The sequence below is a fragment of the Heliangelus exortis genome, chromosome 14, assembly GCF_036169615.1.
Source record: "Heliangelus exortis chromosome 14, bHelExo1.hap1, whole genome shotgun sequence".
NCBI lineage: Eukaryota > Metazoa > Chordata > Aves > Apodiformes > Trochilidae > Heliangelus > Heliangelus exortis.
The window spans coordinates 13,714,960-13,732,889 of NC_092435.1; the positions used below are offsets into that span (position 1 = coordinate 13,714,960).

At 42.2% G+C, this 17,930-nt stretch overlaps 1 protein-coding gene across 1 annotated transcript; it reads left to right on the forward strand.

Moving 5' to 3' along the window:
* The first annotated feature begins 1,016 nt into the window (after positions 1–1,016).
* SH2D1A (SH2 domain containing 1A) lies at positions 1,017–15,224 on the forward strand. The gene is made up of 4 exons (XM_071757647.1): positions 1,017–1,273; positions 12,716–12,779; positions 14,070–14,205; positions 14,952–15,224. Exons 1-4 carry the CDS (start codon positions 1,071–1,073, stop codon positions 14,990–14,992), a joined length of 444 nt encoding a protein of 147 aa, XP_071613748.1. The 5' UTR covers positions 1,017–1,070; the 3' UTR covers positions 14,993–15,224.
* The last annotated feature ends 2,706 nt before the right edge of the window (positions 15,225–17,930 follow it).

Consider the following 17,930-nt stretch of genomic DNA (forward strand, 5'->3'; position numbering starts at 1 on the left):
AACTTCAGCCAGGGCACAGCATTCTGGGGGCACCTGGGTGAGATGGTTTCATCCTGCCTTGTCCTGTGAGTAAACCCAATTTAAACCAAATAATCATAAGCATGACCTGTACTTATTGCTGTATTTTAGTGAGTTATTTCTTAGGCACTTGCATTGGTGTGCGTTGTGGTCACAGGGACAGTGTCACCCTTGTCACCTTGTGCTGTGCTACGCAGCTCTGGGAGGCATGGGTGGAAATACCTATGGGGGGTTTAAAAGCACTTTTTCAGCTTTTTATGCATGTGTGTATGGGAGCTTTCAAGTGACAAACGCACAGAGGAAATGTCTGTGAACACAGCAGGTGGCAGGAATGGCTTTTTCAGATTTTGGTGACCCCCTTGTGCATCACACGGGGGTGGCAGCAACACCCACGGTGTCAGGGGAGCTGAGAGAGGTGTCCTCTCACCCACACCAAGGGTCTTGTTTGCCTTCAAGAAGAAATAATAAACACCCCTGGTATGAACAGTGATTAAACATCACCAAAGCCTATAAAAATAACCACTCCTGAGGTAAAACACCTGAGGGGTGGAGTTTGTGGATGCTTCAGCAGCCACAAGGGAGTGGGGTCCGTGCTTCAAGCCCCCAGGCTGAGGGAAGAGGCCTGGTTGGGAAGGGGCCATTTTGCTTCCTCTATCTTCTCATCCTGGGGGGGTTTTAAAAATGAGAGGCTAAAAAAAAAAAAAAAAAAAAATCCCTGCTTTTCAGAGTGCAGACAAGTGCCTGGCAGCAGCCACTGTCCGTGATGCCACGGTGATGGGCTCCTGGTCCCGAGCCTGGGTGTTCCTCAGCCCCATGGCCCTCATTGCTGACAGGGACCCTCATGGGCTGTGAAATGGCATTCCTGTGTGTGAGCTGTGCTATGAGAATGTTGCAGGAAAAAGGGAAACGAAAAGGGGCCAAGAAAAAACGAAAAAGGGCACAATCTCCCCACCCTGTGCTTGTTCCTCATTCTTCCCTCAGCGCCGTCTCGCCCTGTGTGGAGGCTTCAGAGGTGTGAACACATCCTGTTTACATCTGCCACCCAGGCAGAGATGCTGAGCAGAGAGCTGAGGAGCAGCCAGAGGCAGCAGCCTGGGCAGGGAGGTGGCAATCCCAACATGGATGCTCTGCCCATGTACCATGGGGACATCGGGCGTGAGGCTGGGGAGAAGCTGCTGCTGGCGGCGGGCAGGGATGGCAGCTACCTGCTGAGGGACAGCGAGACCATCCCAGGAGTCTACTGCCTCTGTGTCCTGTGAGTGCCAAGTTCTGAGTCCTGGGAAGGGCTGGGCAGGGGGTGGTTGATTTCCAAACTTTACACTTTCAGTATGGGGTGTTGGCAAATAACAGCAAGAAAATGGGTCCTAAACGTGTCCTAAATGCGACCTTGATGCTTGCAGACCTGTGAGGCTTTTGGCTCCTTCCCTTAGGCTTGAAATAGAGAGGTGGATAAGGGGTGTGGGATCCTCTGCAGAGCAAAGAGGAGCAGGTTTTACCTTGCAGAGCCCGTGTCTCCTCTGGGCCTAAAAATAAAAAAGAGAAAAGGGTCCTGGAGTGTATGGTAAGAGAAATGTCACTGAGAAGACACAGGCAACTCGAGTTGGGATGGCAGCTCTGAGCTGGGTAATCCTCTTGCTTTCTGCCCACTGTCTTCTGCTTCTCTAATGCACCCGTATTCAGCAACATTCCCAATGTTCCCTGACATCAGGAAGGGAATCATGGATCAGGGTCACACAGGATGTACCTGTCAGGCTGAGTGTCCCACCGGCCATTGGGCCTGGAGTAAACTACACGTAGAGTACATGAAACACTCACACGTAACAAACTGAATAGTAATGCTTCATCAAATAGTGGAAAAAAGGAAGGGTCTGGTGTGATGGTCTGTCAGAGCAAGGGTAAAGAGGTTTACCTGGGAGGGATGAGGTGCTTTATAGTCATAAGACCTCTTTTTAATGAGGCAGTTTAGTTATCCTACTTTTGGCAAAAGCGTAAGTCTCAAAAGTCCTGAGAGTTAATGCTGTCCAGGGAAGTACCATTTGAGTGAATGAACAACCATGTGTCTACCAAGGCTCCAGAGACATTTGCACCTTACTTCAGTATGAGAAGGAGGACATAAGAAAATCATTTTAGGGCCAGCAAGAAATTAGAGGTTAGAGACCAGTCAAAAAACCATGAAGAAGAACTTTAACTCAGGTTTCCCCCAGATATCTTGAATATATTTCCTACAACATGTAATTAAGTCCTGTAATTAATAATAAGCATTATTATTTTACTGTTGTAGGCCAGTAAATGGAGGCATGCAAGGTTGTAGGCAAATCCAGAAATACATAACCTCCTTTCCAGGGAAGATTTTCGTGACAGAAGATGGTTTTTATTTCTCTCAGAAAATTAGAAGGTGAACCAAGATAGGCACCACTGCTAACAAATATCTTAACAGCTCGCTAAAAAATGGGAAATAAGCAGCATCTTGAGTTAAAAGAAAATGGAATAGACAGAGCAAGAGATAAGGTGTTCTGTGATGGGAATAGGCAATAAAAGCAGAATCTCTTTTAAATAACCATTAGAGGAAATGGTAATATACACTCTTAATACTCAGAAGTCATTCAATGCAGGTGAAACATTAAGGCAGTAGAGAAAGGGTCAGGCACAGTGTTACAATACTGAATAAAATAGAGAATTCTAAAATTAGTTTGCCATTAATCTAAATTGCAGTGTAGGTGTAACAAGGTCTTTCATCTGCACACAGTCGGTTCAGATTTTTTGTTGTATTAGTGGTAATTTGCATCCTCCCAAACAAATTTCCTGAATGAGATAAAATGTATAAAATTAAAATAAGAGCAGAAAGGAATTCTAACTATGAAATTTTTCAATATTCAGAGGAAAAGAAAAAACAGTTCAGTAAGAAATAGAACCCTATCAAATTGTTTCTGGAAATTATGGGCTATCCATGTCTTCATAATATGTTGCATTCAAACATATATATGATAAGCAGAGGGGCAAAAGCAAAAAGTATTTCTTCTGAATGTCATGCAGGCACCTTATAGATCCTCAATAAATTTTTTTAAGGGAGCATTCAATAGCATTTTAGCTAAATCTCTATAAAAAAAAATTAAATGGAAGACATTATGATGAGTATGGTCTCATAAACACAGAAAAGTGGCTGAAAAATGCTAGAGCTGAGCATTGGTTCCCATATTTCAATTCAGAGCATTGTATAAGAAACAGGAAATACAGCAACGAACACATCACACAATAACTTAGGAAACAGTTCTCATAAACATACCAGGAAACATTCTCACACTGAAGACAGCAATGGCAGTTTAAAGAAATGTGGGCCATAAACCAGAGAAGCTCTGTTGCAGGCAAAAGTTTGCCAGTGCAGAACCCAGTGATTTAGAGATGGGAGGAGAAAGTAGGAATGGATGGCAGAGATAGGTGTTTATTCATGTGTTTATATCATGTACAGAGATGAACCAGGTGGTCAGGAGGTGTGTGCATGAGAGCTTTGTTAAAAACTAAAAGGGAAATATGCAGTTTCTGGCTTGACTCTAAGAAAAAGAAAATAAAGCAGACAATACATACTCCATTTTTTTTTATACTTCTAAATAAGTAACAGAAATCATCAGGAGTAACAAAGTTACTCAGAAATTTACATTTTTGTTTAGAATCAGTGTGGAAGATCACTCTAGGAATAGCTAGGTTTATTAGAACTTGGTAAAAAAAGTCATAATGTATTTGTTGCAAGACGAACCTCTCTTAGGGCATGGTGCTCCAGGGTCCAACAGGTGTTCCAGCAGAAGTGCAAGGAAAGTGCCCTGAGTTTGTTGGCTCAGGACTGGTTAGCCTGGCTCCAGAAGCAACAAACCTCTCTCCTGGCTTGTTCAGGAATGAGCTGGGCTCGTGTCTCAGGCCTCACCTTTTATTGGCCCCCTAATCCTGCTCACTGGGGTCCTGCCCTAATTAGGCACAGGTGGGCTTAACACAAGCTCATGCCCACTACCTGGTAATTAGTGGCACCTGGTTGCCTCATTGCCTCATTTCACTACAAGTACTGTATGATCTTTGACACATGAGAAACACAGGTGGTCAGCCATTAGATATGTTACAATAAATATCAAAACTGAAGAAGAATTTTTATATATTTCCAATGATTATTTCTAACAGAAATGAAGCTTCCACGTTGCCACTGATGGTTCTCTAGCTTTTAGAAAAGAAGGAAGGAAAAATAGTCCAGTTTTCTAAAATCAAAATATATTGAGTTTCTTTCCCCTCTCCCTGCACTTCTCCGGCGAAGTGAACCAAAACAAAAACGATGTTTTCTTTGTATATATATTTTTTTAAATTATTACCTGTGAGGGATGAAGGGTTTTTTCAAAATTAAGAGGCACTGTTGTGATGAAAAGAAACATTTCTCAAACATCTCCTTCTTTTTCCCAGCAACTGCATAAGTTTGTAATGCTCCCTCCTTCTCCAACCCCCCCCCACCAGGAGGACCCCTAAGAAGCTCGAATGTATTTGGCCCCTCTTTGAGCCTCCTAAGGTGGGTAATAAGGGCAGGAGTGGTCATGGTCAGACTTATTTGCCTTTTGCTTTTCCAATTAAATAGTGGAGCCCTGACCTTTAAAAAGGAGAAGAGTAAACGACTTCATAAATCCGTGGCGACTGACACTGATTTTCCAGGGCAAGTACAAGAGAGACAGGTAATAGCATAAACCCTGACCTCCAGAGATGGGTAACTGTGGCAGGCAGGCCCCTGGCACTGGAGCATTTGGTAGAAAAGCTCTTCTTTCTCTCTCCTGAAATTGTAATTTACTTTCCCTGAATGTTCCTTTCTGCTGCCTGAAGTCACGGTGTGTCTGCAAACCTTGAAAAGAGAATTTCTTGTTGGTGTGACTGTGACAAACCCTTCTTCACAAATATTTTAAGACCACAATCAAACTATGCTTAAAAGAGTAGAAAGGTTTTGATTTGCAACACTCTTCTGTGGGGTCTTGCAAACAGAGCTGCTGCCTGCAGATTTTGGCTCAGTTTTTTAAGACCAGATACCTTGAGATCTTCATTGTATGAATATAATTATGAGATGGATAATAGATACTTCAAGGATGATGTTCACATGTTTTGAATGTGTCAACAGAGGAGCACAAGCTTCTCCTGGAAATTTTTAAGGGTTTTTTTGGGTTCTTGTCATTCCTGGAAACTGAAATAGAAGAAATGCTTTAAAAAAATGTACATGATATACCTGTAAAAATGTTACCTACTACATGCAGTAAGCTCAGATTTTAGCATCAAAGCCTGATTGTTCCAGGGAGCTTTCTTTACTGGTCTGGTTTCCTGTCTGCTCAGTGTCCCAGCTGATGTTTTTAGCACCCTCTGTGCTCGCTGCTTCTAATGAAATCACAGGGGGGACACAAGACACAAAAGTGGTGTCTGGCTTGAGAAGCAGCCTCTTAAACTGCATCTGAAAAAATGCATAAATAAAATGCCTGACAGGTCCAAAGCTGTCACTTTCCTTCCCAGATAGATAAGCACACGTGCAGAAACAAGCAGCTCATACCTGAACTGGCAAAGATGAAACATTTGTAGTGTGGGGCTTCAAATTCATACACTTGAAAAAAATACCTGGGATGTTAATAGTTGTTTCAGACCTGTAAGTAAGCTAAACATGACATACTTGTCAGACTGTATGGTCAGCTTGTTTGAAACAAAACAAGCCATTCCCCACAAAAATTAAATTTGTGGGGAATAATCAAAACCTGGGGTAGAAAGCTGTTTAGAGCTCTTGAAGCAGCAGTAATTGCAAGGGGAGCAGGCTGCAGTCCTATCAGATTTTATGTGTGCCATTTTTTCTCTCACCATCACCAGAGTGCACAAGTCCAGACAACGTGCCCAAACTTTATGATGCAGCAGATGTATCATCTGTACAGCCTGGAGGTGTAACACAGCAGCACGAGCCAGCTTTGCATTTCTTTTGTTTCCCATGTAATATTTCTTTGAGGGAGATGGCAGAATAATTGCATTTATTTAAACACCCCACATCATCATCAGTTTAAATGTAATTTGGAACAAAGGCATCTGTCTGAGAAGAAGCCCCTCAGTACAAGGTTGCTGTTTGCAGCTTAAAAAACCCATCAGGCACCGTTTTCAGCTTAAAAAAAAAATTAATCTACAGCACAACAGTAAATGCTTTCAGGTGATGCTAGGAAGATTGTGCTTTGCCTTTGTTGAGCACAACCTGGATAATGGCTTTCAGGTATTCCTATTCTTTTCTTGGAAAGATTGTTGGAAAGGTGGACAGCTAACAGTGATACCCACTGTTAGCTAACAAATATGTAAAAGAATGAGTACAATCTGCACATAGATTTATTCTGCTCTGGTTTTGCAGGCTTTTGGGTTTCAGGATTCAGTTGATGCAGTGGTTTCAGGTTCAGAGATTTTACAGTCAGCCCATGCCTACCATGCTCTGGTAGCAATGGGAAATGTGAAAATGAACCACCCTGGATGAGTACCAAACAAACTGCAGAATGTCTCATAGAAATATAGAAGAGTAACATTTACAGTGCTATGGACAATGCTTTATTTTTTGCAGTTCCTGTGACTCTTATACAAACTGATGAAAGAAATTCACCAGATAACATTATTGCATGAGGTGGTTTTTTTTGCCTTTGTGAGGTCTGACATAGTAATTAATGAGGCTTAGTTGCCAGCCCACAAGAAAATAGTTTCCTTCTATTTAGCATCTCAAGTTTGAATACATTCTCATTTTGTTTCTGAAGTTAAAGTAATTTCTCTTGGAGGCTTTGCTTTTGATTGGCATCACCTTTTACCAGACCAATATAAATCCTGCTCAGAAAGGCTGCAGGATGCTCTTTAGGTAAATCAGCAGGATTCCTACTGAAGTATAGGATCCCACAGCAATCCCTATGTAGATTCAGAGAGAATTCACAAGATTTGACTTGCTCTTTCAAGTTTCTGCTAAGCTGAGAAGAGCAAACCAAGCTAATGCATTTGCTTTGTAATGCTCGAGTTACAGAAAGCAAATCCTAGCTACTGATTCACTGTCCTGGGTGGATTTTTGGCACAAGAAATGGTGGTATGGAAATCAGTGACAGAAGTGTAAACCCAGGTGGATGTGTACAGAGTATGACTTGAGCTGGAATAACTCTGTGGGGCTTTTCAGATGCAACAAACACAGATTTGAACTCTTTTATTCACGCTTGCTGACATCTTGCTGGTATCTTGCACATCCTGGTGATGTGAATGCTGCTTCTTCAGCTTGGGTTGGCTGATGGGTGGTAATTGCTAACTTGTTGTACCTCAGTTGTGTGTCTGAGACCTAAGTAAGGCAGGAATCAGGCTGCTTGTCAACCAGAAAGTGCATATTCCAGGACAGAGTGAGGAGCTCTAAGCATAAATCGGATTTTCTCCTACATTTGACTTCTTGGCATTTCTGGGATTAATAAACCAAGCAGAAATCCAATGATTAAAGAGGAAAAAGCAAGAAGAAGGTGAAGTAGTCAGCTGTACTGATCACTTCATCATTTTGGCTGCTGTCACTGCTGTGGCACGGGAGAGGCCATGCAGCTCAGGGTACCCCTGCAGTCACTCTGGTGCCCATCCCATCACCACATTCCAGGGCCAGGGTTGCCTGAGGTTGTTCCTGCTGACCAGGAATTAAGGAGTTGATCCTCAACATGCATCATATGTGTCTGGGATAAGGCAGAAACAGCTGTAGCCTGACCCCTGATGCCTGTTATGGTACTTGCTGCATGACAGTGACCTCCCACTCCTCTGTGAGCTCTCCTGCAGTGCTCATCTCCATACTGTGAAGGGGCTTCTAAACATTATCACATTTTCTGGGCTGAAGAGTTTGTTAACTCTTTCACAGAAGAGAAAGTGTGACACAGGAGGCTCAGGACCCTTTAGCTTTGGGTTCCCAATATGAGGAGCCCAGGAATGGATTTTGAGAGTACCCCATGTGATCCATACAGCCTTCACTTGCACTGCCGAGGGCTGTTTCCCTATTTTATAGATCTGCTGCTTCCCAATCACCTATTTTCCTGGCTTTTTCATCCTTCTAGCATTCTGTACTGCTGCCAGCTCAAGCCCCTTCATATTTCACCTTCTTACCTCCCCTTCATTACTTACTTACTATTACTCTCAGGGGTTCAATTTTCACACTTGGCTCCTTGCTCCCTTTTCTTTCCTTCCTTAGCCCCCCCCTACCCAGTCCCAATCTTCCCTTCCAAGATGCCCAGTTAACCTTCTGGGTTTTTTTTCCCCCTCCCATTAATCCAGACCAAACAGCACACATAAATCATTCATTGCTTGAGATGGGGGACACTACTTTGGTGTCACACCCAGCCACCCCAGGCATGGACCTGACAACTTTCAGAGGACTCTCTGACAGCCTTGACAGCCACCACCTCTTTCTCTCCTAGAGACTTCCTTCAAACAAACTTTTACATTTCCCTCTAAAAACTGCTCAAACCCCCTCAGTTATTTGAAGTCTGGTGGCTTTCTTTTAACATGGGAAATGCATTTTGGTTTTTTCCCTACCACGTCCCCTTTGCTGGCACTACTGCATTCTCTGTTTCTAAATAAGACTACGATGAAAATCTAAGGAATAAAACTTGAGTCTGAAAGGCTGAAGGGTGGCAAAATTATTAGAAACTGAGACTGAGCAGTGAATAATATTCAGGGTCACTTTTTGATGGCCACAGCACTGGCTGGTTATTAAGCAACGTTGTGGAGTGGAATTCCAGGGTCAGGTAAAGATGCAAATATACCAGGTATGAGGAGCTGATTGTCATAGGGAAAAGATATCAGACGAAAAAGCTATGTAAAGAGCAAGAAATTTATGTCATTTATTGCTGGCATGGTTTCCCTCCTTCTTTGTCTCTCTTTCTTCCTTTATATTTGTTCCATTGTGGACCCAGAAAATGAATACAAATTAGTTCAATAAAATTTCCCAACTGAGATACAAACTCGTGGAAATTATTTTAAAATATACCATGCAGCTGAAATGTCATGGTTAATTTTATTCTGCAGCATGTAGCTAATACCCTCTGGCTGTTTCAATGGTGCAGAAGATTGTAATTATTCACCTGTTAAAGCAAATATGGCTTTAACAAGTCTGATCACAGTTGAAAAGGAGGAGTGGAGAGGACAGGTAGACAGATGTTGTCTCAGTACATCATCTGTGAATGATGCCTTTGCAGCTCTTTGGGAGGAATTATCTAGCTATAAAGAAAAAAGCCCATGTCATAAAATGGCCTGTTTCCTCTAATAACAACTTTTACTGTGTCCAAGTTGCCTTTGACAAAGTTTTCTCCGTGATGGAATTCCAACAGTGACAGTGCTGGTCTTAGCTGGCATAATACATCCTTTGTTATGGGGATGAAAAAAATAAGAGAAATGATATAAAAATATCATCAGTGGTAACCAAACCACTCTTTCATAAGCACTATCCAATCCTGTCCTTAAGGAATGTCCCCAAGTGATCCCACCATGGTCAGGTCACAGGGGGTTTGGGTTTTGGCTTTAGCTACCTGGTCACATCCTATGCAGTTTCACTGAGTCACCCTAGGAGCTTTTTTCTGTCATGAACTGAGTAAAATGAAGAAAACCAAGCTGTCTCCTTATGATGGCTGAGGAATTTCTCACCTCCTGAGCTCTAATCTCCAGCAAACCTACTTTTCCACCTGTTTTTTTTGCTGTTGGTACATGTTTTGTTCTTTAGAAGGATTTTTAGAAGTTCTTTTTGGATTTAATTTTTGTTTTAGGAAAAACCCCTCGCTCTTCCTTCAGTCTGCACAGTTAATGATGGGTAGTTTCAATCATTAAAAAAACCCCTTTCTCACAGGAGGCTGTGCCCACGTAGAAGCAAAGAGACCTTGGCTCATCAAAAATATGTCAGTAGCATGAGGAAGGTGAAAAGCACTTTGAAGTGGTAATGAAGTAAGTTCCTGCTGCTTAACAGAAAATTTTGATAAGATCACATTCGTTGGGAGAGAACTTATCAGAAGAGCTGTAATTCATTTTGTGGAAACAAAGATCCCAGTGGAAAGCAGTTGGAGGTTAAGAATTATCTGTTCACCTTCTTAACAAAATGTGCCCTTCTTTTTTTTTGTGCATTTCTTTTGATGCAGCAAGTGTGGTGGTCCTGGGCCAGCTGCCACCTCCCCAGGGCCTGTGTTTACAGGTGGCTTCAGAGCCAACAAGAGATGATAATGTGTTTTAAGCCCTTCAGGCCTTTCTGTTTTCCTCTTCTTGGAACAGAGAAGGAACATTTATTTCCCAGGTGAGTGGAAAGGTCTCACTTGTTCCTCTCAAGGCTTTGTCAACAGCATCTTACTCCTCTTCCCCTCCTCAAAGCATCTGAGTTCCCAAATTCTTCTTCCTTTTCCTGTATCTCATGGGCTTTTAATCTGAGCTGTTCTTTGTCCTTTCTCTGGGTTGGGCTGAAATATTTTACAGTGAAAGTTTTTGGTGTCTATCTTATACCCCCACAGTACTTTGGACCTGAATATTACTTTATCTGACCTCTATTTTTCAATTTGTCCAGCTTAGCAAATGCCTTTGACAGCATGATGAAAGCCATCAGACATTTCAGAGTCAGGGCAGCACCCCAACTATTTCATGTAATGCAATCTTTTGGGGAGATGAAAGAAGAAACAGATGGTACCTTTCCAGACAACTCAGACACTTGTGGAAAGATCAGATTTTTAAAGGGGGTGAAACAGTCAGAATGCTTTGGGACAACCAAGAACAAAACCAATATGCTCAGTGCATTGTCAAAAACAGGAGGCAAGAGAGTGGGGTTTAGATGATTACATACTAATTCTGTGGATTTGAAATGAAAAAAAAAAAAAGAAAAAAATCACTGTGGAGTTGGACAGATCCCCACTTTAAAGAGAAGGGACAAAATGCCAGGATGTTTCAGTAACCATGTCTGGCCTGCTACAAATGTAGGTGCAGGAAAGCCCCATGTGATTTCTAAAAAAAAAATCACATCAATATGTATATCAGCTACTCATGAAGAGCTACAAAGCAGGCACAGCTCCCAGAGGTTCTAAGCAAGGATGGGATGGTCTGAGATTGCCTGATGGGAGGCACTGGATTCTCTGAATCCAGAGCTCATGGCTTAGGGTGATGGATGTACTGTGAGCTCAGACACCACTGACCATGGTGCCATGGCATGGAGAGGAGACCAGTGATGTCCTTTTCTCCTTGGTCAGCTCCAACAGGTTGCTCAGACATTTTCCAGGCTCCATCCAACCCTCTGGCAGGGTGAGGCAGTGGAGCTTGCTGGGGGAAGAGGAGGAGCAGGGGCAGCTCTTTCCTTCCTGAGGTTTCCATGAAGTGAGCGTGGCTGCCCTCATGTCCACCTGGAAAACGCTCCCTTGGGTAACCCCAAGAGGTGGATGAAGTTGTGGTGGGGCTGTGTGGCTGTAGGAGGGGTATTCCCACTCCTGCAGAGGAGAGCAGTACCTCAGGAGGAGCTTGGAGGGACCGCGTCTCCCGCGGCTGTAGTGAATCACAGTCGGAGTCCGGTGGTGGGGGGAGAGCTGACAAACCACAACAGGCACTTTGGCTCCCACTTCTTGGGGTTGTAGCAGTGTGACAACTGTTAACAGCTTCCTGCTTGGGTGAATTTTATCAGACCCCACTTGGCAAAGGCTGCTGTAATGACTTTCTAACAAGAATTTATCCAGGAGTCACGACACAGACTGTGATTGCAATCCTATGGTATCTGTGTCACTAATGGTTGGGGGTGTTTTGGCATAACTATTATAATATGGGTAACTGGAAAGAAATAATAGAGTATTTTTCTTCTTTCTAAGTAAGATTTGATGTTGAAATAGGGAATGGTCTGTAAAATCCTGTTGTGCATTTATGTAAATCTATGTAGTATGAAATGCAATCTGCCTGATCTGATGCCATCTACCATGGGACCGATGTTACCTCTGCTTCTGAGTTAAATGTTTGGATACAGGTATAACAACCTACCATGTAAATCACCCACTGTGCTGGGGTTGTAAGAGGAGAAAGACTGACTCTGGACACAAGTACATCTTGTATTATTAGTGACTAACTCCTTATTGTCAAAAGACTCAGATTGAAAAAAAGAAGAAAGATTCTCCACTCATAAATCTCCTTTATCAGTATGTGGGAATTAGGACTCTACAGGCAAGGTAAAGAGTATTTTACCTTGCTTTTGTTAGTCTGGCTTTCCAAATAAATTACACTCAGGCTTCTGGGAACATCTGCATTTAAATCAATCACAACACAGCAATGCTATCTGCCAATAAAACACCCTTTTTCCAGGGAGAGTATGTTTAGTGTCTGTGTTCTGTTAAAGGAGGTCACACACACAAGATAATAAAAATGCTGCAGCAGGAATGAAAGCAATGTCACTTAACCTAGAATAACTGGATATTGCTAAACTAGATCTGAGTCAGACCAATTCCTCTCATCAAAAAAAAACCAAAAAAACCCAATAGGTTGAACTGCATCTGACCTGCCTTTCAGATTTATTTATTTTTTATTTTTTTTTTATCCACCTAGAGCCTTTACTGGTGAATTTAAGGAAAGGTGAGCTGATTCCCACATAACAGAGTGTACCTTGTTTGAAACCTGACAGCAGAAATGTGTAATAAATACCTGTTAATCTTTTTTTTTTTTTAATTTTCCACAGGCACCAAGGCTATGTTTATACCTACAGAGTGTCCAAGACAGAAGCTGGGTCCTGGGGTGCTGAGGTGTGTATTTCTTTTTCTCTTCTACAACATGTTTGTATTGATTTAATGAAATATATTCAAATTATTCATGTTTCTGCAAAGTCTGATTTTCATCAAAAGGAATCGATCTTCAATATGCCCATCACTAAGATGTCTTGGTGCTGCTTCTGACAGTCTTGAAGTCATTAATTAACTCTCTGTTACATTTCAGTTGCTGCATTATTTTGCATCATTTTAAAGTTGAAAAAATATTGTGTTTTTTAGAAGTAGACAAGCACAAACAGGTCCCTTCTATTCCACAAAACAGAAATGTTGGAAAATTTAACGAAAATATTTTCAGCCTGCAGTGTTTTATAATTAATTTATCTCCAGATATCACTGTAGCAAAAAACATACAGGGTAGCCAAAACTTGATTTAAATTTTTCACCTATCTTGAGAAGAATCTGGTAATGCAAGTGCAGAATAAAACCATTTGCAATACGAAGTATTGGGGTTGCTGGAACTGGGATGATAATCTATATTTCTTTTATGAAGGGGTTGTTCTTTGGATGTACTCTGTGTATTAATTAATAATTAGCTTTCTGTTTGCATGCTAATGAAGAGTGATTATAAACATTAAATAATTTCTAGACAGGCATAAATCTTTGACCATTATTATTATTATTATAGAAGTAGTTGCAGTGCTCTGGAAGACAAAGCTAATTCCTGCACTGGTGTCTAAGGAAGGATGTTGGGACCCGTAGGGACCTCCATCCATGGAGGATAATTCCCTTAGTGAGACTGCAACCTGGTTTGCCCCCAGGTATTGTCAACATCTGCAGAGAAGTGTTTTTTAGTTTTTTTTTGGTTTGGTTTTTTTTGGTTTTTTTTTTTTTTTGTGTTATATAGACCTGTTACAGCTCCTCGCCCATGACTTCCATTGGTTTCCTACGTGTGGGTCTTGGGAAAGGAGAAATCCTGGGCTGGAGATTAAATCACTGGCTGCTATAAATTGGGGTCAGCAAAAGATCACTTGGGAATTTTTCTAAGGAGCACTGCAGGCTCTGGGTTCCTCTTGGAGAAGATGAAGATTTTCCAGCCTTTTGTCACCACACTGCTGGGACTCCCATCACAGGGAGAAGGAAGACAGCAAACTCACTCACTTTAAGTGGGCACATCAGGGGGCTCCAAGTGAAGAACTGGTTCCTTCCCTGGGGTTTTGTCTATTTCTGTATATATCTATATGTATATATCTATATATATCTATATATATCTGTGCCCATGCCCTGGCCACCCACCACCCTGCACCTTCCCACCTCTCCTCCCCACAGACAGCACCCGGGGTCCACCAGAGGCTCTTTCGGAAGATGCACAACCTCATTTCAACCTTCCAGAAACCTGACCAAGGCATCATAACACCCCTGAGGCACCCAGTCATCAACCAGGAGAAGGCCAAATACCTCCCAGGTACTCGTGGGGCAGAGGGAGCTGTGGATGCACCAGACCCAGAGCCCTCCACAGTGGTTTTTATTTTTTGTATCTCCAACCTGATCTAACCAGCAGGAGGGCAGTGTCAAAAAATGTGTCCAAACTTTGCTATTTTGTGATCAAAATGCTGCCACTCATGTGCTCACTAGGGCCTATCAGCTTGGTGAGGAAATAGATTATATATAAATGGATTATATATTATATTAAACATATAATATATACATTATTTATATATATAAATGGATTACATATCATTATATATATGTAAAACATAATGGATGTGTTTTCATAAAAAATGTGCCCTAATTTTGCTACTGTGTGATCAAAATGCTGGAATTCATGCTCAATAGGGCCTATCAGCTTGATAAGGAAATGGATTATATATAAATGGCTTTTATATATTATATTATATTATATTAATTATATTAATTATATTATATTATATTATATTTTTATTATATTTTTATTATATTTTATTATATTTTATTATATTATATTTTATTATATTATTATATTACATTACATTACATTATATATATTACATATATAATATATATATTATTTATACCTATAAATGGATTACATATTTTTATACATATATAAAACATAATGGATATGTTTTCCTGGGGCCTGTACAGCCCTTGCTCCTCCAGGTATGACCTTTGTGTGCTGTCCATTTCCTTTCACTGTTCATCTTTTTAAATCTTTGTGATTATTTTTCTCAGGGAGAACTGAAGGTCATGACATCCACCTGCAGCCATCATGAAGACTTTTCTCCAAGCATGCCATGAACATATCTGCCAGGGTCTCCTCCAGTCCATGCTCTAGAACAGAACAGTTTATATGCCAGTTAATACAACTCCGTGAGTTTTCTTGTAACATTTGCAGAAATGTGCATTTTGTAGGATTTCTAACTCAAAGTTTGGGTCTTAAGTTTCAGAATATGTTTAGATTTTTTTTTCTTTCTAAGAGAATATTAAAATCTATCAACTACTAAATAGTGTAGGTTTTTTTTTTTTTTTTTTTTATTTGTACAAAATATTTTTCACTTCATTATTTCCTAGTTAATAGTTACTGATATTACATGACTTAACTTTAACTCTGCTTTGCTCTCACTGTGCTGAACTGGGCAAGTTCCCTTTTACAGCCTTAGTTAAGTTGCTAACATTAAAATATCTTTGCTTTGGGTGGGCTCTGTGTCTGTCTTTCATACAGCTCCTACCAAGGTTCCAGAAGCAGAAACAGGAGGCTTCCCACTGATTTCCAAGCCCTGGTCCTGTGAGTTTTGTCTGTGAGGGGGAAGCATCTGCTCTGGCTGATGGGTTTGTGCCACCACTGGGCATCCTTCACCCCACACAACTGGACCTGTGAGTTCACCCACGCTCCCTTCCTAAGTACAAGAGCAACAGTCTTTGCAAATGGACTGCAAAAGTATATTTATTAAAAAAAAACAAAAACAAACCAACCCAAACAAACAACAGTACAAAATCATAGAATCATAGAATCATAGAATCATAGAATCCTAGGGATTGGAAGGGACCTCGAAAGATCATCTAGTCCAACCCCCCCTGCCAGAGCAGGGCCCCCTAGAGTACATCACATAGGAACGTGTCCAGGCGGGTTTTGAATGTCTCCAGTGAAGGAGACTCCACAACCCCCCTGGGCAGCCTGTTCCAGGGCTCTGTCACCCTTACAGTAAAAAATTTTTTTCTGATATTCAACTTGAACCTCCTATGCTCCAATTTACACCCATTACCCCTTGTTCTATCACTGGTCACCACTGAGAAAAGCCTAACTCCATCTCCCTGACACTCACCCCTTACATATTTGAAAACATTGATGAGGTCACCTCTCAGTCTCCTTTTCTCCAAACTAAAGAGACCCAGCTCCCTCAGCCTTTCCTCATAAGGGAGATGCTCCACTCCCTTAATCATCTCAGTAGCTCTGCGCTGGACTCTTTCAAGCACTTCCCTGTCCTTCTTGAACTGAGGGGCCCAGAACTGGACACAATACTCCAGGTGCGGCCTCACCAATGCAGAATAGAGGGGGAGGAGAACCTCTCTTGACCTACTAACCACACCCTTTCTAATGCACCCCAGGATGCCATTGGCCTTCTTGGCCACAAGGGCACATTGCTGGCTCATGGTCATCTTCTTGTCTACCAGGACCCCCAGGTCTCTTTCACCTACACTGCTCTCCAGCAGGTCAGCCCCCAACCTATACTGGGACATCGTGTTGTTCTTCCCCAAATGCAAAACTCTACACTTCCCCTTGTTGAATTTCATCATGTTCCTCCCTGCCCAACTCTCCAGCCTGTCTAAGTCTCTCTGAATGGCAGCACAGCCTTCTGGTGTGTCAGCCACTCCTCCCAGCTTAGTGTCATCAGCAAACTTGCTGAGGGTACATTCTATACCCTCATCCAAGTCGTTGATGAAGATATTGAACAACACTGGTCCCAGTACCGACCCCTGAGGGACTCCACTAGTCACACACCTCCAACCAGATTCTGCCCCATTGACTACAACTCTCTGACTCCTTCCTTTCAACCAGTTCCTGATCCACCTCACTACCTGATCACCAAACCCATACTTGATCAACTTATCTACAAGGATGCTGTGAGAGACGGTGTCAAATGCTTTACTGAAATCAAGATAAACCACACCTACCGCTCTTCCATCATCTATCCACCTAGTAATTTCCTCATAGAAGGCTATGAGGTTAGTCAAACATGATTTACCCTTGATAAAACCATGCTGACTGCTCTTGATGACCCCCATGTCCTTGATATGCCTGGAGATAGTGACAAGAACAAGTTGTTCCATCACCTTTCCAGGGATGGAGGTGAGGCTGACCGGTCTATAGTTACCCGGGTCCTCCTTCTTGCCCTTCTTGTAGACTGGAGTGACATTTGCTATCCTCCAGTCCTCAGGCACCTCTCCTGTTACCCATGACTTACTGAAGATGATGGAGAGTGGCCTAGCAATGACCTCCGCCAGCTCCCTCAGCACCCTTGGATGCATTCCATCTGGACCCATCGACTTATGGATGTCCAGATTACTCAGCTGATCCCTAACCCAATCCTCATCTACTATGTCAAACTCCTCATTTATCTTGACTACTTCTGGGGTTAAATGAATCTGGGGCTCATGCGGAAACCCTGCAGGAGTAAAGACAGAGGCAAAGAAGGCGTTCAGCACCTCTGCCTTCTTTATATCCTCTGTCACCAGGGCTCCCAGCTCATTCTTTAGTGGGCCAATATTGCCTCTAGTGTTAGTTTTGCTAGCTATGTATTTGAAAAAGCCCTTTCTATTATCCTTAACCTGACTTGCAAGGTTAAGTTCCAAGGAGGCCTTAGCTTTCCTAATTGCCTCCCTACATCCTCTGACAACAGTCCTATATTCCTCCCAAGTGACCAGCCCCCCCTTCCATGATCTGTAGATTTTCCTTTTCCAATTAAGTTTTCCCAGCAGTTCCTTTTTTAACCATGCTGGTCTCCTAGCTCCCTTACTAGATTTCCTAACCATAGGGACGCTCTGATCCTGTGCTTGCAAATAGTGGGTCTTGAATATTGACCAGCTATCTTGAGCCCCTTTATCTTCTAACACCCTGTCCCATGGGATTTCTCTTAACAGTTGACTGAGGAGGCCAAAGTTTGCCCTGTGGAAGTCCAGGATTCTGGTCCTACTGGGTATTCTGTTCCTTCC